The 25,230-nt window shown below is 41.3% G+C and overlaps 1 protein-coding gene across 1 annotated transcript in view; it reads left to right on the top strand.

The window, feature by feature from the left end:
• Nucleotides 1–25,230, top strand: part of Atf6 (activating transcription factor 6) — a 148,894-nt gene that overhangs the window by 31,580 nt on the left and 92,084 nt on the right. Inside the window, exons 9-11 of the mRNA XM_051148349.1 lie at nt 4,894–5,114; nt 17,668–17,853; nt 20,892–20,983. Of these exons, the coding sequence (XP_051004306.1) occupies nt 4,894–5,114; nt 17,668–17,853; nt 20,892–20,983 (499 nt within the window). The remainder of the gene's footprint in view (nt 1–4,893; nt 5,115–17,667; nt 17,854–20,891; nt 20,984–25,230) is intronic.

Genomic DNA, 25,230 nt, shown 5'->3' with positions numbered 1-25,230 from the left:
GTTTCTCTGTGTAGTCTTAGCTGTCCTGGACTGGCTTTGTAGACCAGGCTGGCCTTAAACTCACAATGGTCCACCTGCCTCTGCCTCCTGAGTGCTAGGATTAAAGGCGTGCGCCACCACACCCAGCTAGCTATTAAATTCTTCTTTTTTTAATTAAACATTTCAATTTTTTTTACATATACCTTTATATTGTTACATATATATATATATATATATATATATATATATATGTAAACTACCTATAGCAAGAAGAACCATGACACAATCAGGAATTAATATAAATGTTATGTTCTTAGTGTTTTGGCTATTTGTATTTGACAGCCTTAAAGAAAATATCTTTCCTATTTTGGTGCATCTAAAATTCTGAGTGTAAATTAATATCTATTATATCTCATCATTATCAACTTAAAACATCTATCTAGACCTAAAAACATCTTAACCACTAAACAACTAAGCTTAATTGTAAAACTAAACTATTTGGTCTTCAACCCCATCAGAGATTTGAGAAGGAATAAAACTGATTACCTGAGTATACTGGGAGTGCAGGTGAGCAGCTTCTCAAATGAGAAGATGACAGAGACAGTTTGCTGCCTGAGCAGTCACCCAAAACTCTCTATAATGTTGGAGCATCATCTTCAGCCTTCTGGCCTAATTTATCTGACAGACATTTGTTAGGCAGGTACTATTGAGAACTTGTTTGCCCTGTCTTGGCAGAGTTTGGCCGTTGACTCTGCCTGCATCCAAGCTTGCCCTTTTTAGGCAGAATTCTGTCTGTGGTAGAAATGAGGACATTTTGCTCAGTGGCTTGTTTGCCACATTTGAAGCCATCTCCATAAGGAGGTTCTTTGATACTCATCAAACTCTTTGAGGTAGGCTGGGTGTTGCCAGGATTTAACCTGTCTCATTGTCAGTGAATCTTTAAAGTAATTAAAAAGTATTTTTAAGTGCCATATTCTGTATGTCTCTGAGGTTTTTGAAGACCTTATCCATTTTTCCTTATCTCTCTATACAATCATATCTGTCTGCTGTACCTAAGATGTATATCCTTGTGATAAAAATTGACTGGCAATTGATATGACCATGATTTGATCAACTACTTATTTATCCTAAGAAGGCTGCAATAGCCTTTCAAAGTATTGGAAACAAACCTTGTATTGTAATTGAGTTACATGGATACAATACCTCATATTAGAGAAGAAATATATCTAACGTGTGAGAATAATCCTACATTTGAATTCTATACCACTGTATCTAAAATTAAACTTATTTTGCATCTATATATAAAATTCTATACCAGTGAATTAAAAATAGCCTTGTGAGTGACAATTGTGGCATTAAGTTGAGGAGTAGATTCAGTAATCTACTTTTTGCTCTATGTTCCCTATATAGTTCTATATTTCCTCTTCTTTCTTTTCAACCCCTATCTCCAAACCTAAGAATGGGAGATAAAGGAAAAGAGAGACATCCCTAGGTCCAACCTTGTTTTCTCTCTAAATAAGACCAATAATAACTTATAACCAACCTCCGTTGAAAATAATCCTCTATAGCCCAGGAAAGCAACCAAAAACCTACTTGACTCCCCTTAAAGGAAATGGGGCATTGTTCTATTAAGGTTTCTTCCAACTGATTAGGGATGAATAATACCTTTGTAGGGGCCCAAATAAAATTGGGGAAATGATTAAACAAGCTAGGAATAGTATTTGTGGTCATTTCTAAATGTTGAGAAATTCTAGGCTGAATTAGAGTCCTGTGTAGGACAGTCTGAAATGCTGAACCAATTGGGATTAGAAGCTTTCTTTGAAGCTGTCCTTGGAAATATCTTGTTCTGATGAGGAACAGCAACTGAAGCACTTAGTGCTGGAACATGAAGGATGCAGGATGTCATTGTTTAGCATGCTGAGAGGAATGAATCCTGTCAGGTTTGACCCAGTGTCAGTGTCCAGTTCTTTTGCTCTGAAAACATAATTTCTCACAAGCCTTATACAGTCCTATTATTATAAATGTATAAAATGTGTGGGATGCACAGAACAATTAAGGCTGGTTTTCTGCTCTTTGAGCAGAAAAAAAGATGTCTGTAAATCTTCATTCATGGCATCTAATAGTAATTCATAGGGGTTCTGTAGCCAACAAGAAGCATTGTCTATGCCTAGACATTCCTGTCTCAGCCAGTCTCAGAGCTATTCCCAAACAGTGGGATTAGCAATATAAGCTACCTGCTTGTTCTGTAGTTTAAATTCTTCACATCCCGATTGTATCCCCCTCTCTCATCCCCTCCTGATCCCACTCCCTACTTCATAGCCTTTTCTCAGTATGTATTTTCTCAGTCAATAGAATCTGTCAGACAACCATGATTATCTCATGTGGCTGGGCTGATTCTTTCATGTTAAAGAAACATTTTGGAGCAGGGTGTGGTGGTTCACGTCTTTAATCCCAGCACTTGGGAGGCAGAGGCAGGTGGATCTCTGTGAGTTCGAGGCCAACCTGGTCTACAAAGCAAGTGTAGGACAGCCAAGGCCACAGAGAGAAACCCTGTATCAAAAAACCAAAAAAAAAAAAAAAAAAAAAAGAAATGAAGCCTGTTGGTTATGGTGGTGTGCACCTGTAATCCGACACTTGGGGGGTTGAAGCTAGAGGATTGAGTTGAGGCTAGCCTGGGCTACATAGCAGGTTCCAGGCCAGCTTTGAGCTACTCGGTGAGATCCTGTCTCAGAACCTCCTGGGTTTAGTGGTGGAAGGCTTGCCTAACATGTGCATGTCCTGGGCTCAGATACCAGAGCCCTGAAGTATATTCAGTTTGGACTCCTTGCTTCAGCTCACAATAGAGTGACTATATCTTTTTAATGTTGGATTGACTTAATGTCTGAAACAATGTTGTTAAAAACCCAACCTTTGTCATATATTACTTACATATTATTTTTATTTATATATGGCCTAAGCATATATTTACATATCTGCCTTTAGCCCATTTCTCCATTTTATGTGAATTTATTTTATAACAGAAGATCAGTTTAGGGGAAAACAAGAGGATAAATATGTTAGGCAATGTTATGCCCCAGTAAATTGTTAAATTGTAAAATTGTATGTATTTCAAATTTATGGAATTAACTTTACATTTTCTTACAAACTTACTACTTATAAGTGCTAATAATTGAATTGAGAAAAACTAGTACCATTTGAATTCTATGTCTGGTCTGGTTGTGGAAGTTACTGAAACAAAGAATTTTATGTTATAAATGTGATCTTTTTTTAACCAAGACAGCTGTTCTCAACAAACAGGTGTTCTGAAAGTATTATTTTGATTTTCAGTTTTTCCTCACCCTTTGAAATATGAAGCTGGGCTTTATAAGCCATCTTAAAATGCCTGAATGTAAAATGCCTGCTTTTCCTCAAAGAAAACTTATAAATTTATATTGAATTTTACTTTCTGGTTATATTAGTACCTTTATTCAGCTAGATAAAAACCAAACTATGGCAGATATTGGGCAATGCTTCTAATACTTTATATAATTGGCAAAGGAAAGGAAACAGGTAGAGTTTAGGAGAGCAGTGTTATGAGTTGTTTGTGCTGTCCTGAGGGGAGTGAGGTGGTACACCCTCAGGTGAGTGCAGGTCTAAGATAATAGCAACGGCAGAGACTATGCAAAGGTTAGAAGATCCTTGTTTTGGCAGGGATTAGGAAGTGTTTATTTATAGGTGGTCACTGGCTGTCAACTAAAATTTCCTTTCATTTGGTTTTATATATATATATATATTATTTGGCACTTGTAGTCACTTGACTCTTTCCTATGTATTTGTATATGTATGTGTTTGTAAATACTAATTTAAATTAATTAAATATTAAATAAATAAAATTTAAAAATTCATATAGTACTAATAAAATTCAGAGGCTAATACTTGGAGAATGTAGATATGACAACAAACTTGTTATGTCTTGTTATATTGAAAATGATACAAATGAACAACTGCCTGGTTTGTTCATGTCTCTAGTGAGTATTTTTGTCCCCCACTCTTCAGTACTGAGCTACCTACCCCGCCTCTTTTTTGTTTGTTTGTTTTTTTGCTTTTTTGAGACAGGGTTTCTCTGTGTAGCCTTGGCTGTCCTGGCTGGCCTCAAACTCACAGAGATCTGCCTGCCTCTGCTTCCCTGAGTGCTGGGATTACAGGCGTGTATCACCACGCCCGGCTCCTGGTCCTCTTTTTATTTCCTTTGTGAAGGAGGGGCTGAACAAACTTCTGTTTCTCCTACTTCAGCCTTTTTAGTGGCTACAATAACAAGCCTGCATCATCAGACCTGACTGTAAAAAGTTTTTAAATTTAAATTGTGTGAGTGTGGGCATGCGTTTGTACGTGCGTGCACACACACATACACAGGAACACACACACACACACACACACACACACAGGTACACATATACACACATGTACTTGAGGAGGCCAGAAGATGGTGCTAAAACCCCCGGAGTTGCAGTTATACGCAGTTGTAAGCTGCTCTGTGTGGGTACTAGAAATCCAATTTGGGCTCTCTTGAAAAGAGTCACCACTGAGCCTGCCTTTTTTAAGACCCACTTTACAGTTGGGTCTTACTGTGCAACCTATCCTCAGGTTTCTGAGTGGCTCCCCCACCCCAGCCTCTCAGCTACTTGGACTGTGGTGTGTACTATCATATCTGACTTGAAAATAGATTGCTAGTGATAACCCAAAGATGATGACCCTAGTTGGTCCCAGTGAAAACACAGCATCAGGGTTGCCCTTAGTGCCTGGTGCTGTTGGTAACGTGTTATTTAACGGTATGCAGTTCTTCAGGTTTAATCTGTCTATAGAAGAGAGTGTATGTTAGGCTGCTCCTTGATGTGGTTATGCGCTGGCTGATTACTTTTCATTTTCCTCATTCAGGTCAGACTGTTTTGCTCTCTCAGCCTACTGTGGTTCAACTTCAGGCCCCTGGAGTTCTGCCTTCTGCTCAGCCTGTTCTTGCTGTCACTGGGGGAGCCACACAGCTACCTAACCATGTGGTGAATGTGGTACCAGCTCCTGTGGTGAGCAGCCCAGTGAATGGAAAACTTTCCATGACTAACCCTGCCCTGCAAGGTACCACAAGAAGTATGGGCTCAGATGTAAGTACTTGTTAAATGCCTGGTTTTAAAAAGAAACAAAGTTCTTTTGCTTGTTGTTTGTCTTTTTGAAGTTTGTTTTATTGAATGAAAGAAGAGTATGCCAAGATTACACATTTGGTGTTTGGTGGAAAAGATTTTGATGAAGAGTGAAATATGCACATCTTTGTATTCTTTACTTTGTTGTTAGGACCTTTTCATCCTGGTCCTCATGTTGCAACTGAATCATCCAGTAATATTTTATAGCTTTTTTTCATAATTTCTGATGGCAATTGTTTCTGGCAATTCCCCTAATGGGAGTCTGTAGACTTCTTTTAGGCTGGCTTTATATTTAGCTCTCTCTTGACTTGTTTGTGTTTTTTTTACACATATATTTATTTATTCTTTCTTTTGCTTTTGTTTTTGTTTTTCCAGACAGGGCTCCTCTGTGTAGCCTTGACTGTCCTGGACTGAACCCTCTTTGTAGACCAGGCTAGCCTCAAACTCACAGAAATCTGCCTGCCTCTGCTTCTGCCTCCCAAGTGCTGGGATTTAAAGGCCTGCTCTACTATGCCCGGTTCTTTCTTCCTTCCTTTCTTTCTTCCTTCCTTTCTTTCTTTCTTTCTTTCTTTCTTTCTTTCTTTCTTGTGTGTGTGTTGGCGTGCATGTGAAAGTTAGAGAACAGTTTAGTGGAAGGAGTTCCCTCCTTCCATCATGTGGGTCCCAGGAATTGAACTCAGGTCTCCAGGCTTGATGGGAAGTGCCTTAACCTGCTGAGCCATCTTGCTCAGCCTTTTTGATTTTCTGAAGCATTTTCCGCACTTCATGAGTTTGTCGCTTTGTGGTTATTTGGAATGTTACCATCTTTGTAACCCTCAACATTTCTGATATGTTGTAGGAATTTCTTACTATAAGTGACAGTTTCCTAAGATCTGTCACTCTCTAAGGCCAGTTACAGCACTTGCTAGCCAACCCTTGCTTTTTTCTTTCTTTCTTTTTTTTTTTTTTTAACCCTTGCTTTTTTCAATGCCATTAAACATATTTCTTGCTGTGTATTCAAAGGAATTGAGCATCAACGTCTTTTGTTTGTGTCTTGTTGTTTGGAGACAGGGGCCCTGGCTGTCCTGGGACTTATTTTGTAGACCAGGCTGGTCTTGAACTCACAGGGATCCACCTGTGTCTGCTTCCTTCATGAGTGCTGAGATTAAAGGTGTATGCCACCATGCCAGGCTCAGACTGCTTTCTGTTCCGTCTGCTAGTATTTACTCAAGCAGCACAGCAGTGACTGGGCATTTATTTGTGAATGTACTTTTCTGTTCCATAAGTCTTGCTGTAATCTCAGCTGACGATCTTATAAGGAAAGCATATCTAGTGAGTAGACTATCCATGGTTTAGAATAGAGTCTCCTGGTTTGTACTAATAGGGAGGCCAGTGCGTGTCAAGATATGGAGCAGGAAAGTTAGTTTTGTATGAAGAGAGAGTATAGCTCTTTTTCACGGCAGCTCCTTGGTCAGCCAGCGGAGTATTTCTTTGTCATCTACTGGCTGTCAGAAACTTACCAAAGTGGATGATGAAAACAAACTTTGTGCTTTCCCGGAGAAGGACATGGCCACAGAAGTAGCTGCTGCTGCTCCAGGTGAAGAGTGGGCGGGTCATGTGCACCTAATCAGGGCTATGAATGACAAGGTTTGGCCAGGAAGCAGGGTGCATTTATCGACACAGTCAGGGTGCATGGCTGTTGAGGAAAGGATGTTTTTGTTGTAGACCAAGGAGGTCTAGAGAAGTGCAAGGCTGTTCGTAGATGCATTGTGGGTGCCAATCTCAGGGTTCTCAACTTGGTTGTAAAAAAAAAAAAAAGGTGTTGTAAAAAAAGGAGTGAAGGCTGTTCCTGCACTGGCAGACACTATTGCGCCTTGGTGGTAGGGACCCCCAAAAGAGTTAGCAGGATCTGCAAACTTTTAAATCTCTCTAAAGAAGATGATGTCTACCAATGTTTTGCCAGAAAGCCCTTAAACAAAGAAGGTAAGAAGCCCAGGAGCAAAGTGCCCACGGTTCAGGGTCTTGTCACCCCATATGCCCTGCAGCGCAAATGCTGATGTGCTGCTCTGAAGAAACAATGCACTATGAAAATGAGGAGGCTGTGGAAGATGCTAAACTTTTGGTCAGAAGAATGAGGAAGCCAAAGAAAACACCCGGAGCAGACAGCCAAGAAACTAAGCCTGAGCCAAATCAGAACTAGTCCTTAAGAGAAACAAATAGTGCTTGCTTCTGCAGCACATAGACTTACCCTGGAACACAGAGTACTTCAGCACGGCAGGAGCAGAGCACAGGAGACAGTATGGGGAAGCTGTACATATCTCTGGAAGCCGACTGTCTCTCCTACTAGTATGTGCAAATTATCTACAGTAAGCAAAAGAATAACAATAGCCCAGCTGTGGTGGCGCACGCCTTTAATCCCAGCACTCGGGAGGCAGAGGCAGGTGGATCTCCGTGAGTTTGAAGCCAGCCTGAGTTCCAGGACAGCCAGAGCTGTTAGTCAGAGAAACCCTATCTCGAGAAAAAAAAAAAAGCAAAAGTTCAAAAGTAATCTGTGATTTTGTTGTTGTTGTGGTTTAAAAAGTATAGCAAGTAGCTGGACATGGTGGTGCATGCGTTTAATCCGCAGCACTCAGGAGGCAAAGGCAGGCAGATCTCTGAGTTCGAGGACAGCTTGGCCTACAAAGTGAGTCCTGGACAGCCAGGGCTTGATAAACAGAGACATCCTGTCTCAAAAAACAAAACAAAACAAAAAAACCAAACCAAACCAAACAAACAAAATATAAAGAGCATGCTTTACAGACAGAACCAAAAAGGTTTAAAATGATGGAGACTTTTCCTTTTTTTCCCTTAGACATGGATATATTTTGTTATCACTGAGATTAACAAGAACAGAGAGATGTCTGTACCCCCAAACTGCTTAGGGCCTCCTTGGCAGATGTGGGTGGGTGTATATTAGGCCAGTTTTGCCACATGGCAGGGACAGAGCTGGTCCTAACACCAGAACTTTTCAGTTCCAGCTGTTCTGGGGAAGCCCCTGAGGAGATGTGGAGGGGGAGGCCCCTGAGGAGATGTGGAGGGGGTGTGGCTGCGGGCTGGCAGCCATGAGGAATCAGGGATCTGTTACCTTGCTTGCGGGTGACATAGGGCTTTAACTTCCTGGATGGCTCTCTGGAGTCCCTGCAGTGGTAAGGATGGGAATCAGGTGGCCGCTGTGCACAGCAGGCTGAGGGTCTAAGAAAGGAGAGGTGGTGAAGAGCGAGGGCACACAGGAGTGAAGTCATCCTAGATCTAAAACCTGACTCTGGGAAATGGCGCTTACTCCTCCAATTGGGGTTCCCTGTCCCCAACTTCCAGCTGTGGCTTTTGCTTCTCCAGGGTTGATGGGGACTTTTTTCAGTAATTCAAAGATCACTTAAATTTTTCTCGGAATATTTTTGAAATTAGGAACTTTACATTTTTGTGTGTAATACTCCCATACTAAATTAACACTAGAAAATATTTGCATTATTTTAGAACTTTTATTTTTATTTATTTATTTATTTTCTTTTTGGTTTTTGGAGACAGGGTTTCTCTGTGTAGCCTTTGCTTTCCTGGACTCGCTTTGTAGACCAGGCTGGCCTCGAACTCACAGCGATCCACCTGCCTCTGCCTCCCGAGTGCTGGGATTAAAGGTGTGCGCCACCACGCCCGGCTACCTTAGAACTTTTAATAGAGCAATAGTATGGCATGTTTGTTAAATATTGACATGATTAAGTCAATTTTTTTTACAGTTATAATAGCCCAAGTGTTTAGAATTCCAGAGGAAGAAAAGATGAGAACTGAGGGCTAGAACTGTGGTTTGTGGCACAGTGCTTGCTTTGCATGCCCAGGTCCCTAGGGTCAATCCTTGGTACCTACTCTATACCCCCTGTCCCTGCCCCACCCCAAAGAAGCTATGTCATAGAAGAATGTTTAAGGGTTGTAGTGATTTGGTACACTAAACAAGAAGGTGGAAGATGAACACAGGAGCTATCTTTTAGGGAAGGTAGGATGGATTATCTGGAACAGGTGCAGGTAAGTGATGGAAGGTCTCTTCTAGTCCCAAGCTTTCATATATAGCCATTGTGTTTAGAAACTGGAGGCCATTTTTTTTTTCTTTTTAGACTCTATGTAAATAACAGGCATCTGAATGTTGACAATCGTCATGGATTCACTGGCCCATTTGTAATCTCCAAACAAACTCAGTTAATCACATCTCTGTTAGCCAGAGATCTTTCATTAGTTGTTTGCTGTGAGAGAACATATGTTCTGCTTTTGTAGTCTTAAGAGTACTCTGCGAAGTTTTGAGTAACTTGCTGACAACGTGTTAGTTAACACTGAGGAACTGGAGGGTGTTTGCGCTGAGGATGTGTTTGTACTGATGACTGTTATTTTTTATTATTAGCAGGATTGGCTGCTTGGCTTCAGAATTTAGAACTGACAGATTTATAAAAGAGAGATTAATGTAGACTATATTTAATGTAAGATAATTAAAGATGATTAAAATGGTTTTCTAGTCAACCCGCAATGAGGTTTTTGTGCTAATGTCACCTAGCTAGCATTTCAGAATGTCTTAGTCACTGTTCTGTTGCTGTGGAGAGACACCATGACCGAGGCAACTCTTATAAGAGAAAGCATTTGACTGATGACTTGCTTACAGTGTCAGAGGTTTAGTCCATCACCATCATGGCGTGCAGGCGTGGCGCTGAAGAATAGCTGAGAGCTACATTCTAAGAGAACCGGGTCTAGAATGGGCTTTAGGGACTCCAAAGCCCATTGGCAGTGACACTTCCTCCAGTACGGCCGCCTCTCCTAACCCTGCTTGAACAGGGCCATTCCCTGGCGACTAAACCTTCAAATACATGAGCCTGTGGGGGCCAGTGTTATTAAACCACCATGCTGGGACTGAGCCAAGACTTTTCAGTGTGAGTTTTTCATATTCACTTAAAGTAGAGAGGCGTTGGTCTGTCCCATCAGCTGGCTAACTTACCCAAAGAGCCCAAAGTAACCCTTCAAGAAGGAGTTGTAGAGAAGACTGTGCTCTGCTGGGACAGCCTCTGTGTTCTAATGCAAAAAAAATTTAAGTCTCATTAAATTTAAATTAGTATAGATATAGTCTTCATTCAAAATGTATCCCCTCAATTTTTCTTTTTTTTTAATTTTATTTAAAAATTTTTCATATCATGTAATTTTTATGCTTTTTAAGCCAAATGGTGAAAAAATTGTAATTCAGAAAAATATTTTATCAGTCTCTTGTGGCTTTGTAATGCTGACATAGCTACTTTTTCCCTACCTGTTTTGAATTCTTTTGTTTGGCAAGCTTCATTCTCTCGGGGCCTGCTACTGCCATAAGTAACGTTTCTAGCATGCCATATTCTGCAGACTGCATTAAGTGCCACATTTTCTGTTATGAAACAATTTTCCTGGTTCAGATTATAATTTCAGTCTTCCTGCCTTTGCTGGTAAGTGTGTTATGTTTAACTCTTGGGAACCTCATCTACGTTTTCAAGAAGTACAATTTGGTTTTGGCTCTGGACCTGATAGAAAAAAATAGACATTTCATTTTAATGTAGACATTCTCTATATAGTCTGTTAATAAATGCAATTATGGAATTATAAAGCTGGCTTGGTAGAGAGCATGCTTATCTTTCTTTGAAGGGCTGTTGAATGTTACCAGGTGTCAAGTTACAAGTCTGAACATTCTGTTTAAGTCTGTGTTACATTATTTTCATCTCTTCTCATCTTCATCTCAACAGTTTATGAATCATAACCACGTATAAAGGACTGTGAAAATGTAGTGAAATTATATTCTATGTATTATATAGTAGGCCAAAGCAGAGCTGAGACTTTTAATGAAATATGTAGGCTGAAACAATAGAAAAGAAATGATTACGAATTAGTGCAGAACTGGAAAGAACTTAAGAGCGAGGTGGATTGAGAAGCCCCAACTGCGTGGCCAGGAGGCCCCAGCCATTTCTTTCTGCCTACCCATTCACTCTATGGGATATATATATCCTTCAGACCTTCAGACATACACATACTTCCAAGAGGACTGTCTTTTGGAACGCCTGTGCCAGGCCCACAGGGCCATCATGGAAAAGAAGGGTACTAAGGTGGGAGGGTTGTTTCCCATATGCCTGCCGGCACTAGAAGTGCTGAGAAGGGCATTCTCCCAGCGTTCTCAATTGGAGTTTGCCTTTCTTTCTTTCTTCTTCTTTTTTTTTTTTCCCCTAGTAATGGGTTAAAAAGTTAGAGATTTTGCTGGAGAGATGGCTCAGCAGTTAAGAGCACTGGCTGTTCTTCCAGAGGACCCAGGTTCAATTCCCAGCACCCACATGGCAGCTCACAACTGTCTGTAACTCTAGTTCCAGGGGATCCAACTCCCTCACAGATATACATGCAGGCAAAACACTAATGTACATAAAATAAAAATAAGTAAAAACTTTAAAAAAGTTAGAGATGTCAGGGGTTGGATTATGAGCTTAAGAAGTGGGGTGATATGATCGGAGGTGGGTGCTCTTGTTCACACCATCCCTTTCAGCCAGTGGGCAGATGTGAACTTGGGGAGGCCTCCATTCCTACGGCAGGTGGGAAGCAGCCCTGCTCCTTTCCCAGGGACTCTTTATCTCTTCTTTCAAAGTTGCCTGCTGGGAACATAACCCCAAGAAATGGCCTTGATTGCCCCCCACCACAGGAGGTTATAACTTTGCATTTTTAGCATATCCAGTAAGACGTATAGAAATAAAACTCACAAGGCACCCCCCAGCAGCATGTCTCTCAAGAAGAATTCCTGAATCCCTGTCTCCACCTCCTGGGCGCCAGGATCTCCTCATATAATTCTTTGTAGTTCCTTGTTGGTGTATCTGTTTGTTTAAGGAACAAGTTCACATGTTACTTTTTAAACATCTCCATTGAAATTCTTCATATACCATAAGATTTTTTTTCCTTCTGTGTTGGAGATTGAACTCAGAGCCTTTTACATGCCAGGGAAATATTCTATCGTTGAGCTCTACTTGTTTTGTTTTGTTTTTGTTTGTTTTTTGTTTTTGAAGTGTACAGTTTAGTATTTTCACATATATTTACTGAGCTGTAAACTCATCAATGTTATCTAATTCCAAAAACCAGTCTGGACCAGTGAGGTTGCTCAGTGGGTGAAGCACGACCCGAGTCCTGAGTCTGATCCCTGGAACCCATGAAGGTGGGAGGAGGGAACCCACTGTGCAGAACGTCCTCCGTCCTCTGACTGCTCCGGTCTCACTCTGAACTGAGCTTCCCTGAGGTGCTGGAAGCCTCTGGAAGCATAGAAGCAGTCTGCTCTCATGCTCTTTAGTTTATAGTGTTTGTAGTTCACTTTCCAGCAGCGTCTTAGACTCAAGGCTCTAAACATCATTTTGTTTGTAAAAGGGTTTTTGTTTTTTTTAAAAATAAAGTGTTTATCAGTTGGTAAAGCTTTTAAAATTAAAAGAAAATGTGGGCAGTTTTAAAGCTTTGCCTTTTAAACTGACCCAAGCCTCAAAAGGAACTTAGCCATTTGTGAAAATTTTCCTTTTTACATAAGTCTCTCTTCTATGCAAATAAATGTTTGTTTTATAAGGAAAACACCACACTTTACAGTGCAGTGGCACTAATGGGCGAATCCTTTGCAGCTGTGGATGTTTTCCGTTGGTTCTTTATTCTTTTTCCAAGTCGTGCTGCTTGGTGGGAGAGGTCTCTGAAGGCAGAATGATCAGAAGCAGGAGTGGGCCAGCTGTTGGCCATGTTGGTCTGTCAAACCATCTGATGTGCCTAGGTGGGAGTATGCCAGTGCCCTGGTGGGCAGCCTTTCCATTCGTGTTTGTACGCAGGGCTGATAGTGGTGAGCCAGCTTGCAGACATAGGCAGGTCCCCACGTTTCTGTTTCTAGACAGCACATCATTAGAGTAGTCAAGCAGCATCTCATCCATGCTGTGACGCCAACCCTCTGTGTGTGGGCAGTGGTCCATGAAAGCCTGGTACAGGTACTGTACACAGTCCAAGAGGCTTCAAGCTAGCTGACCTAGAGTCATGCCTTGGCTTGTCTATTCTCTAATAGTGCATTCAAATGGGGCTTATTGCATTTATTAACTATTTTTGTTTTGTTTCGTTTCCGAGGCAGAGTTTCATTGTGTATCCCTGATTGGCTTGGAATCTGCTCTGTAGACCAGGCTGGCCCTGAACCCGCAGCAGTTCTCTGCCTTCTGCCTTCCAAATGCTGGGATTACAGGTGTATGCCACAATGCTTGGCTTTGATCTCGAAAACTATAGTAATTTCAATAAATAGAGATTATATTATGCTGCCGTTCTTACTGCCTGGGGATGATTCTGATACATTGTATTTGCAAAAGTCAGTGTACCCAACAGAATTTAACCCTCCTCAAGAACACCAAACAATGTATACTTATGCTTAATCTAAAAATCATGTATATGCTCTTTTTGGTCTAGGAAGTGTAATTTAACATTATTTAGTCAGATAGCTAAAGACAGCTTGCTGAGATATAGAGTGGCAGCCCTGTTCTTTTGACTCCCAAACATTTTGATTTATTTATACAGTTTTTACTCTGCTTTTATTGGTAATGCTGAATATTTTCAGGCCTATTACAATTGGTCTTTTTCTATGAGAAAAACAGACTATTGGGCCACAGGTGGTTTTCATTTTTTTTTTTCTTTCTGAGGCCTGTGGGTTGACAGCCTTTGAAATCTTAATGCTGTGTATAATGTGCAGGTGCTTTTTTGTTTATAGAAATGCCTAATCCTTATTTGAGATTTATTAAATGGTGTACCATCTGTAAGCCTCCCTAAATTCCATAGGTTCATTAGCCTTTAAAGTTGCCTTTTATCTAACTTGTAGTATAACGTCTTCCATCTGGGAACCTTCTCTTTCATGTGTTTGCTCAGTGTTCCGTGTACTTCAGCACTCTAGTATTAAGTATTAATTATGGACACTGGCTTTCCCAGGAATAATGCAGCTGACTAAAGCTAACGTTCAGTGGAACAAAGTGGTATTGTCCCAGAAATGTTTACGAGTTGACGAGTAACCAGTTTCTCATGGTTTTGCTCCCTCACTGCCCACCTGTTCCCTCCCCCACCCTCTGTGTGTGTGTGTTTGGTATTATTGCTTTGATAGCAGCTGGAACATAAGCAGTTATGTTGCTTGGGGATAATAAAGAAGACAGTTCTCTGTATGTGTAGATGGGAGCTGTTGCGGGTGATGGGTATATAAAATCAGCCTTCTTGTGAAGCTTCAGTTAAAAAGTGAAAAGAAAAGAAAGGAAAAGAAAAGCTTGTGTAAAACTTTTCCTTGTGAGCCATGGCTGAAAGATGATTGACAGTATTTGATGTTGGGAGATTGTTTGGCTATAGTTTACCAAGATTGCTAGGAAATACAGTATTTGCATAGCTGTAAGTTTGCTATTATGGAGTGCTGGCTAGTTTTTATGTCAGCTTGACATAGCTTAGGTTCATTTTGGAAGAGGGGACCACAGCTGAGAAAATGCTCCTACCAGATCAGCTTGTGGGCAAGAGAGGGGTGTGTCTTTTTATCTAGTGATTGATGTGAAAGGGCTGAGCCCTTTGTGGGCAGTGCCACCCACCCCTGGGCTGTGGTCCTGGGTGCTGTAAAAAGGCCAGCTGGGCAAGTCATGGGGAGCAAGCCAGTAAGCAGCACCCCTTCATGGCCTCTGCATCAGTTCTTGCCTCTAGGTTCCCACATTGAGTTCTTAACCTTGACTTCCTTGGATGAGGGACCACAAACTGTAAGATGCAATACATCCTTTCCTCCCCAATTTGACTTTGGTTATGGTGGTTATCATAGCAGTAGAAACCCTAACTAACACAGTTATCTTAAAACAAACTGATCTGAAACTGTGTAACTGCATTTACTGATGGAGTTTTGGTGCACTCCACAGCAGAATGGTTTAAAGTCCATTGAGAAACAGGTAGACATCAGTAACTCAACCGTCTGTGTACATAATCTAATGAAGTAAATATTATTCTTTGATTTTTTTTTTTTTGAGACTACTTTGTTACCTTGCTACCCACAGAAATTAGGCCAATGATATAACAGTGGGATCTATACTTTGTTTGTTTGTTTGTTTTCGAGACAGGGTCTCTGTGTAGCCTTGGCTGTTCTGGACTCACTTTGTAGATCAGGGTGGCCTTGAACTCACAGCAATCCACCTGCCTCTGCCTCCCAAGTGCTGGGATTATAGGCGTGCCCCACCACACTCGGCTCTGTACTTTTTAAAAACGCAATAACAACAAAAACTGAAGAAGTGACATGGTAGATATTTTTGGTTGTTAAACAAAAATTGTATCAGATATGACTTTGGGTTTCAAGGTCTAAAGTCTAAGTGAAAAAAAAAAAAAACGATAGCACTGTTGAAACAATTGAAACCACTGGAGTATTTTGGTCTGTCTTCCAAAAAAAAAAAAAAAAAAAAAAAAAAGACTATAATTACGAATAGATGAGAATACCTGGAAAGGTGAGGATCTTAAAATCAGTTAGAAGAGGAGATGGCATTAAGTGGGACTAAACAGTGTGGATAAGAAAGAGAAGATATTGTAGAGCTTATTGGGTAGAGAAGATTGGAGTAAGGGGAAGGCACGGCTAGGTAGGCATGCGCAATCAAGGACGGCCCTGAAGGTGAGCCTGGGTAGTTAGCACGGCCGACTGACTAGCTTGTCTGGGCAGTAGAGTGCCAGTAAGACAAAAGATTTAGAGGAGAGAGTTTAGAAATGGTGGTAAGGATGAGATGGAAGGTGATCCTGTGGTTGGAGTCTTCTGCGTACTGTGTGGATGCGTTCATGGAAGCCTGGCTAGGAGAGCGAATAACAGAATATTTGTACTGGAGAGACTTGGTCAGTAGTGTACATTCAGTGAAGGATCGGAAAAGGCAATAAAGAAATGAGAGAGAGAGAGACAGAGAGAGAGACAGAGAGAGAGACAGAGAGAGACAGACAGAGAGAGAGAGAGAGAGAGAGAGAGAGAGAGAGAGAGAGAGAGAGAGAGAGAGAGAGAGAGAGAAGGTCACTCCTTCCCGGACCTTTGTAGGTTTGCTGCTGTTCTTGTTTGTGTGTTTGATTTGAGAAAGTCTCTTATGTGGCCCAGACTGGAGGTGAACTGGCCTTCAGAGTGCTGAGATTGCAGGTGTGTACCACCCAGCCTGGCTTCTTGTAGATTTTGAGAGACACGTAGTACTGATTAAAGATACTGATAACAGCTCTACGTGGAGAAAAGATCTTCTGAGTGGCTGGATCTCGGGTTAGGACCAGTGGTGGTGTATAAAGCTGTGTGTGTATTTGTACCTTCACAGTCATGGGTTTTGCCTTTATGGAGTCAACATACTGAGGTGGAAAATAGAAAAAGCAAGTTACACACATTCTATAAATGTGTAGAACTTTGTTTCAGCATAACAGCTGCTTACATTGTATTAGATTAAATAGTCCTGAAATGGTTCTCAAGCTTTGTAATGTTGTGACCCTTTAATATAGTTCCACAGGTTTGACCCCCAATTATAAAATTGTCTTGTTGCTACTTCATAACTAATTTTGCTTCTGTTATGAATTGTGATGTAAATATTTTTAGAAATAGAGCTTTGCCAGAGGATTTGAGGCCCACAAGGTTGAGAACCACTGCCTTAGAGTATGCAAGCAGGTGTAGTAGGCTGTTTGCAACTATTAAGCCATTTCATATAAGAGACTTGAACATTTGTAGGTGATATCTGGAGTTCCAGAACCAATTCTTTATGAGTAAAAGAGAGAGAAAACTGTATACACATGTACTTCAAGACACCTCAAGTAATTAGAGCTTTTGCTTTATTGTTATTATATGTGCAGGGTGTGTGTGCGTGCAGGGTGTGTGTGCCTGCATGTGTGCGTGTGTGTGTGTGTGTGTGTGCGCACGTGCACACGCACACACTCACACATGGGCCAGTGCTCCCTGGCTGTGTTTGTTTCCGAATCCTATGGAATGCGTGTGAAGGTCAGAGGCATCTCTGTGGAGTTGGTTCTCTCATCCACCCTCACTGGTATTGGGATCACACTCAGGACTCAGGACTCTGGTCCCCAGGCTTATACAACAAATGCTTTAACCACTGAGCCACCTTGCTGATCCAGACCTTTTTCTTTTTAAAAGAGGATCACACTGGCCTCCAACTTGCAGCAGTCCTTCTGCTGAACCTCCTGGGGTTGGGGTCTCAGTATGAGCTACCTCATGTAGCTCCTTTGAGGCACTTTCTGAGGCTGTCTCTGAGGGGCCAGTTACATGTTCAACAGCGTGCTCCAGAAGGCACCAGCAGCTATGGTTTAGAAAGCCACTTTACTCATTTCGTCTGAGCTTACTTAATTTGAGCAATATATTTAAAACTTGTTTTAAAATAACCACCAGCCCATATTTTGACTAAAGTTGTTTAGAAATAATTTGAAACAAATCAATAGGTTTTGATATTTTGATGTGGTTAGAAAACCAGTGTGACAATTCGGGGTGACTTGTGGCTTCTCCTAGATTGCTGTGCTGAGGAGACAGCAGCGGATGATAAAGAACCGAGAGTCTGCCTGTCAGTCGCGCAAGAAGAAGAAGGAGTACATGCTGGGACTGGAGGCCAGGCTGAAGGCTGCCCTCTCGGAGAACGAGCAGCTGAGGAAGGAGAACGGGTCCCTGAAGCGACAGCTGGACGAGGTGGTGTCGGAGGTGAGTGCTGGCGGGCAGCTGCCTGAGGTGCTGGAAACCGAGTTTCTTTTTGATAACTAAATTGATAATTACTTTTTAAGTCATATAAAATAGTAGTGCTAAGAAAATAGGGGTGTAATAAGCACAAAAACATTTACAGTGAGAAAAATTTTAACAGTGACTTTTTCCTTTTCCCTTGTGGGGCTGAGAATTAAGTCCAGAGCCTCCAGCATGCAAGGCAAGCCCTTAGCACCGAGCCACATCCCAGCCGGAAAGGCAGCTTTTGAACTGTGCTTATCCATCAAACATTATCTGCTTTTCTTGAGTTTCTTCTCACTTACTACTTTAGGATTTTTTATTTCTTTTCTCCTTGTTTTTTGGACAAAGCCTTAGTACATAGTCCTGGCTATCTTGGAACTCATTATGTAGACCAGGCTGGCCTTAAACTCACCAAGATCTACCTGCCTCTGCCTCCTGAGTCCTGAGTGGTGTAAGCCACAGTGCCAGCTTTTTTTTTTTCCGACTGAGTGAATCACACTGAGTTTCCATAACAGTCCTGTCAGTTCTTCCCTTTTATTATTATTGTTTCAATTTTTAAAAATTTGAATTTGTTTTGTTTTGTTTCGTTTTGAGAAAGGGCTTCACTACGAAGCTCTGGCTGATTTGGGACTTACATGTGCAATGGATTGAACTTGAACTTGTGTAGGAATTATGGCTATGCATCACTATGCCGTACTGTTTGATTTTATATCTTTATTCTTTGAGAATATCACATAATGTGCTCTGATGATGTCCAACTCTCCCCACCTTTAAGTCTCCCAGGATCTACCCACCTTCCCTTCCTATCCAGCTTTGTGTCCTTTTTTTTAAATGCATAAGGACCAGTTTGTGGTGCTGAGATAGTCTTGCATATGTGGCCTTCTATTGGAGCATGGTAGAAGTACCCAGGGCTACCCTCTTACAAAAACTGACTCTCCTTTCACAGCAACCAACAGTTACTATTAGCTCCTCAGCTAAGAGTAGGACTTCATTCAACTTCCTCTCCATGCAGGGCTTTAGTCTGCCTTGGTTTGCACAAGTCTCATGCGTGCTGTCACAGTCACCAGGGGTTCATATGTGCCTATGCCCTCTTGTTTCCTTGTAGTCATCTGCCACTTTGGCCCTTATACTCTTTCTGCCCCATATTCCACAGTGATCCCTGAGCCCTGGGAAGAGAGGGTGTGGTGTATATGTTCCATTAGGGCTGAACATTCTGAAGTCTCATAGTCTCTCCACTTTGGCTACTTGTGGGTCTGTGTGTCAGGCACCAGCTGGCACAATTAGAAGCTTCTCTGATGAGGGTTGAGAGATAAATCAATCTATGGTATGATGATAAGTCATTAGGAGTTGATTTAATACCATGTCCATTTAGCAGACTAGGTAGGTGTAGGTTCTCCTGTAGGCTCTGTTTCTTAACAAGTAAACTTTACAACCCAACTAGCTTACACAAGAGGGAAAAAACGTTAAAGGGAAAAAGAGTGAACCTTCCGGTATCCGTCCCATGGGACGGATCCTTAGGTGTCTCTGGCCTGCATGCTGGTCCAGCCTGTTTGCTGATCTATGTGCGCTCAAGCCTGGTCTGAACCTGCTGCTGCTCTCTCCTCTCCGCCTGCCTTGAGTCATGTGCGAAGGGCAGTCTCCTTCTCTCATTGAGGGTCTATTATAAAAACAATAGTCCAGGTGGAGTCCCCAGGCCTGCTTCCCGAATTCCAGGCCCAGGATGGTTCCACTTAGTTTATCACAAGGTATCCATGAGGTGCCCAAGGGTAAAGCCCGCCAAGACTGCTTTCACCTGTGCCGAAGCTTAGTCTTTCCCACATTCTCCTGTAGGGGGCTTTAACTTCTGTAGCTACAGGCTCTTGGACCAATAATGGTGCCAGGTATGGGTTTCTCTTGTAGAGCAGTACTAACATCCAATCAGAAAGTGGTTTATTATTCCAGTGATGTCTGTGCCACTGCTGCCGCAGTGGTTGTGTTTCCAGGCCAGCCACTGTTGGAGCTCACAAGGTTCACATGGTGGGTAAGATTGAAGCTTGCTGTCTCCTCCAGTCGTGTGTACAGCACCTTCCAGCACTATGAAAGCTAGCAAGTCCAGATAAAACGTCCAGGGCAGCACCAGCTAGAGTTCTCAGGTGTTGTATGACACAAGTCCGTGGAGTCTTCAGCACAGGGTCTTACTGGAAGAATTCTGGAGAGTAACCAGTAAGTTGACAATAGCCTGTAATGTTTGTGGGTCTGTGGGACCTCACTGCTCAATAACTCTAAAAGTAACTGATTCCTGGCACCGGGCTTTTTATTTAATTGCTCGTAGTGTCTAATAGGGACACTGTTGCCTCATTTTAGGGTAACTATTTTAACTCTCAAAAATAAAATGTGTTTTAAATCTTTGTTCACTTAACCCCTCTTGTGCTCCTTTGCTTTCTGTCGCCTTGCTAGTCTCTCCTGCTTTGTTTGTGAAACCGACAGCAATGCAGTCCTGAACCAACGGGTGCTGTTTAGTGCTGCTGCTTACTCGGTTCTGTCTATCTCGCCCCTAAGTGTATGAGAACACTCCAGTGTGTTGCTGAAGACAGCACCGTAAGAGCCAGGGAGCCAGGGAGGCAACAGACGTGTGCCTCAGAATTCTTGAGGATCCACAGAAACATAAAGCTAAAATTTGGACCATATTTGTTCTTTTCTAATTCTTTCCTCCGTTAGAAAAGAGAAGGCTTTAGTCTTTTTCTATTACTACTACTACTATTACTATTATTATTATTATTTCTGTGTAGCCGTGGCTGTCCTGAAACTCACTCTGTAAACCCAGCTGTCCTCGAACTCATAGAGGTCCTCTTGCCTCTGCCTCCCAAATGCTGGGCTTAAAGGTGTGCACCATCACTGCCAGGTAAAGTATTATTTCTTTACCTTTGAGGTGTTTTTCATTTTAATTTTTTAATGAGAAAAGGTATTCATACAACTTGTAAAAAGGAGGGTTCCTAGTTACTGCTCTTTGTAATGTTGGCATCCTGTTTCATTTCCTTTAGAACCAGAGGCTTAAAGTCCCGAGTCCAAAGCGAAGAGCTGTCTGTGTGATGATAGTATTGGCATTTATAATGCTCAACTATGGGCCCATGAGGTAAGCATGCAACTGTTTTGGATGCAAATACTAAAATTTAAATGCTTGTTATTTGTTACTACTTAACTGCAAGAGGAAAGCTCATTTGTTTTAAACAAAAGCCAGCATTCTAGATGTGTGAAGAATAACTGGCCAGGAGACGAGGGCCTTCACAGATCTCAGGGCGCAGCTGGGAAGAGAGCACGTTGAGGGACACTTAGACATGATGGTGTGATGGAAACAGTGTGAACAGAGTGCTGATGGGCTGTGGCTGGGCGTGCGAGTTCCTGGGCATGGCCGTTCATGGCGCGTCAGAGGCGCACAGAACACTGCTCTGTTGAATGACTGAGTGATACGGAGAATCCCCAGGGAGGAATCTCAGACTTGAATTGAGGTACTGGTTTGCAAGTGGGAAGTATGGGAAAAGCATGTCAAGCAGAGGAAACAACAAGTTAAAAGCATACTTATAAAACAATACGACTTTTTTTAAAAAATGAAAAGTTCATTTTGTATATATACATGATTTTGTATTTGTGTTTATGTATATATAATTTATTAAATTATATTTACATAAAAGGAACAATATATGTATTATTCAAAAGTGCTTATTTTTAATTAAATTAGTACATCATTCTCTTTTAGTAACTTTATCATATTTTGAAGTTTAGATACTTGACCTTAGACACTTATAACATAGGAACCAGTTTATACTATTAAAGTTAAAAGTTACAGATAATTGCAAAGAACTTATATTTATTGATATTTATTGTGTTATAGACTAAATAAAACAGATTTAAAATGTTTGTTCACACAATTATGAATCATTATATGTTAAATAAGTAAATGTTGAAATCTTCAAATATTTAATGACACGAAAGAGAATAGCATTGTTTCCTATTTTTTGGGCAAATATTTGGTATCTGACCAACTGGAAACTAGCAGGACCTCAGGTCTCTGTGCCTATGCAGTGTGTTGTGATGTGTTGCTGGGCACCAGGGTCCCGTGTTCTGTCAGTCTGTGATGTGTGTTGTTCCCATGGCCTTCAGTGCACTGGTGTCAGCTCAGTGCTCCCCTCTAGGATCCCTGGCCATCTTTCTCTCCTGGCTGTTCCTCCTCTTCTGTCATCTCCTCACTCTTCCTTTTAGTTTTCTAACCAGCCCCCTTTACTTCCTTCTTCCCCTGCAAGAATTTTTTCTCTTGTTTTCTAGTGCCTCCAATGATGCCTGCCATGTAGTTGTCACTCGATAGATACCGTAGTACAAATAGATGAGTGCCCTCCTCTCAACTAGAATAAGTTCTTCAAAACTGCTGGAGGAGGTAGCTCAGGGCAGAGTGCTTGGCTGGTGTGCATGAGGTCCTAGGCACCTGGTCCTGGTAGTGGGGGAATATTTTTAAGCTAGTTGTTAGTTGTGTTCCCCTTAAAAAATTACTTGCAGTCTTGAATAAAAATTCTCCCTTCTCGTATGAATTACTGTGACCCACCCGTATATATTAAGACATACATCTAGTGTTGATTCCCAGCCTGCTCGTCAGATCCTCCGCACATTTACTCATTGCTGTTTTTGTGCCTATACATTACACCAGTCTTAACCTGAAGAACTTCCTCCTCTCTTTTAGCTTACTGTGTTAATTTAGCTAGGCGTCTGAGAGGCTGTCCCCAGTGGTATTCTTAGAGTTGTTCAGCCACTCTTTCACTAGTTACACAATTTATCATAGACATTTTCTTCCACCTGCTAACGTTTTGCTTTGTGTTATTATACATTTTCCTTATGTTATAGAGACAATTCAGTGTTCATCCTAGAGCACAGACACATTTATATATGTTCATTTACAGTTTCTGGGAAACTGTGTGCTTTCCACCCTCACATTGTATGAGTCTGTGTGCAGTACATGCCCATCTGTTAGGGTGAGCATACACTAATATTTATAGGGCACTTGCTGTTTGCAGGTGCTGAGCAGGGAATGAAGGATGCAAGCCTGAATCAAAGGGCAGTCTAGTAAGAGAAACAGACACATGAGCAACTGTAGCAGGAGGAAGAATTACGAAGACACCATGTACGATAAGGCATTTAAAAGAAAAAAAGAAAGAAAAAACCCATTTTTTGTTTTTACTCACTTCTCTTTGACCGATATATGAGTTTTCCATGCGTCATTTTTCTTAGTTGTCTGGCCATCATTTGGCACGCCTATAGCTGAGCTCAGTTTGCAGACTGCTGAGCATTTGCACAGGCCTCGCAGGCTTAAGGGCTAGACAACCATGCTTCAGGCAGCAGCCACAGTCTTGGGTTGTGATTTACCGTGTATGCAGACCAGCATTCTCTTAATAATTTGTTAGAGTGGCTTACAAAACTCAGTGAACATTTTTCTTACTATTATTGGTTCATTTAAAAACAACTGCCACGAGTTTTGGGAGGTAAACCAGATAGACCGATGCATAAGCTAAGCACAGCAGAAGGAGACATGAGAACCTTCTGTGCCACCTCTAGGTGGATTCTCCTCCCAGCATCTTGTGCTTGCCAACCTGCGCGTCCTCCAGACCTACTGCCCTCAGCTTTGTGCAGGCTTCATTATATTGGTGTGATGATCAAACTTCTGGTCATTTAGCTCAATTTCAGCCTCTTTCCTGTCCTCGGAGGTAGGGGATGAGACTGAAAATTCTGACTCACTAGTCAGTGGTTAGCTTTCCTGGCAATTAGCATCCTTCCTTTATAATATACCTATTTCCACAGCTTGGGTATGGCTGGAGGGTTTTTTTTGTTTTGTTTTGTTTTGTTTGTTGGTATGTGTGCGTATTATATATTTGCTCACCTATATCACTCAGGAAATCCCAAGATTTTTATGATTTCTGTGCTGGGAACTCAGGAAGACGCCAAATATATTTCTTATAAAATCACACCCATAGTCCTGAACAAATAAGCGATGAATCAATTCTGGGAGGCTTTGCGTATATTGCTCAATGAACAGGTAAAGGTTAGAGTGTGCTGTAAGAAGTAAGGGTGAGATTGGAGGAAGCATTTTGTGAATGCCCTTTTGAGTCAACAGCAACTTGGAACAAAAAAGTTTGAATGAGTTAATGATCTTCACAGCCATCAAATGAATTTCATTTCCGTGATAAACCCATTATGAAATGAAGATACAGTGGTCCCTTTTTATTAAGAAAAGATTTGTGCTCAGAAAAAAATTAAATAGCTAGCATGAAAAGGGGAATTTAAGAATGTGAGAGAGGGGCTAGAGAGATGGCTCAGAGGTTAAGAGCACTGACTGTTCTTCCAGAGGTCCTGAGTTCAATTCCCAGCAACCACATGGTGTCTCACAGCCATCTATAATGAGATCTGATACTCTCTTCTGGCCTGCAAGTGTACATGCAGGCAGAGTACTATATACATAATAAATGAATAAATTGTTAAAAAAAATTTAAAACAAAAACAAAAAAGAATGGGAGAGAGTTAGGATGCTTGAAAATCCTGAAGAGTAACCAGCTAAGATCTGTCTTTTTCTGTGAGGCATAAGGAACAGAACACCAGGTTGTAGGACTCTTAAGAATTTAAAATTTTTAAAAATATGGCTAGAAGCTTAAATTGAAGAAAAGTAAAAGAAGAGCTGAAAGATTTGAGGAAACCAGTTTCTTAACAACTTGGAATGTTACCAAGAAGGCAAAAAGACAAAACTAGCCGTAAAACTCAAAAAAGCAGAGAACTACTTCTAGACAAGACTGCCATGGGCAGTAAACATCAAAGCCCAGAGAACATTCACACACTCTCTCTCACTCATATTCACACCTTAAAAACCAAAAAACAAAAACAAAAACAAAAACAAAAACCTGAGCAACGGGGCTATAAAGATGGGTCAGAGATTAGTAATACTTGTTGTTCGTATGGGGGACCTGGGTTCAGTTCCCAGCACTCACTCGCAGGTGACTCACAACTGTCCATAACTCCAGTTCCAGAGGATCCTTCCCAGTCATGAGGCACATACATGGTGCACAGACATACCTAGCAACAAAACGTGTGTGTGCGTGTGTGTGTGTGTATAGTAAATCTTTTAAAAAAAAGTTCCTCTTTAAACCAACAATACAAGAAACCTTAGGTAATTACTGTTTTATATATATAATTTAATTACTGTTATATTTTATTGGTACAGATTATGAGCTCTATCTGAATTTTCTTGAACACCACTGAATTAAACTTGGCCAAATACATGGGTAGTTTAATCATAGAGTTTCTAAAGGATCTTAAGTTTAGGAATTTGAACGGTTTTTGATGAGGTTA

Source organism: Acomys russatus, chromosome 6, assembly GCF_903995435.1.
Source record: "Acomys russatus chromosome 6, mAcoRus1.1, whole genome shotgun sequence".
NCBI lineage: Eukaryota > Metazoa > Chordata > Mammalia > Rodentia > Muridae > Acomys > Acomys russatus.
The sequence above is the reverse complement of the archived record's forward strand: the minus strand, read 5'-3'. Positions and strand labels throughout refer to the sequence as shown.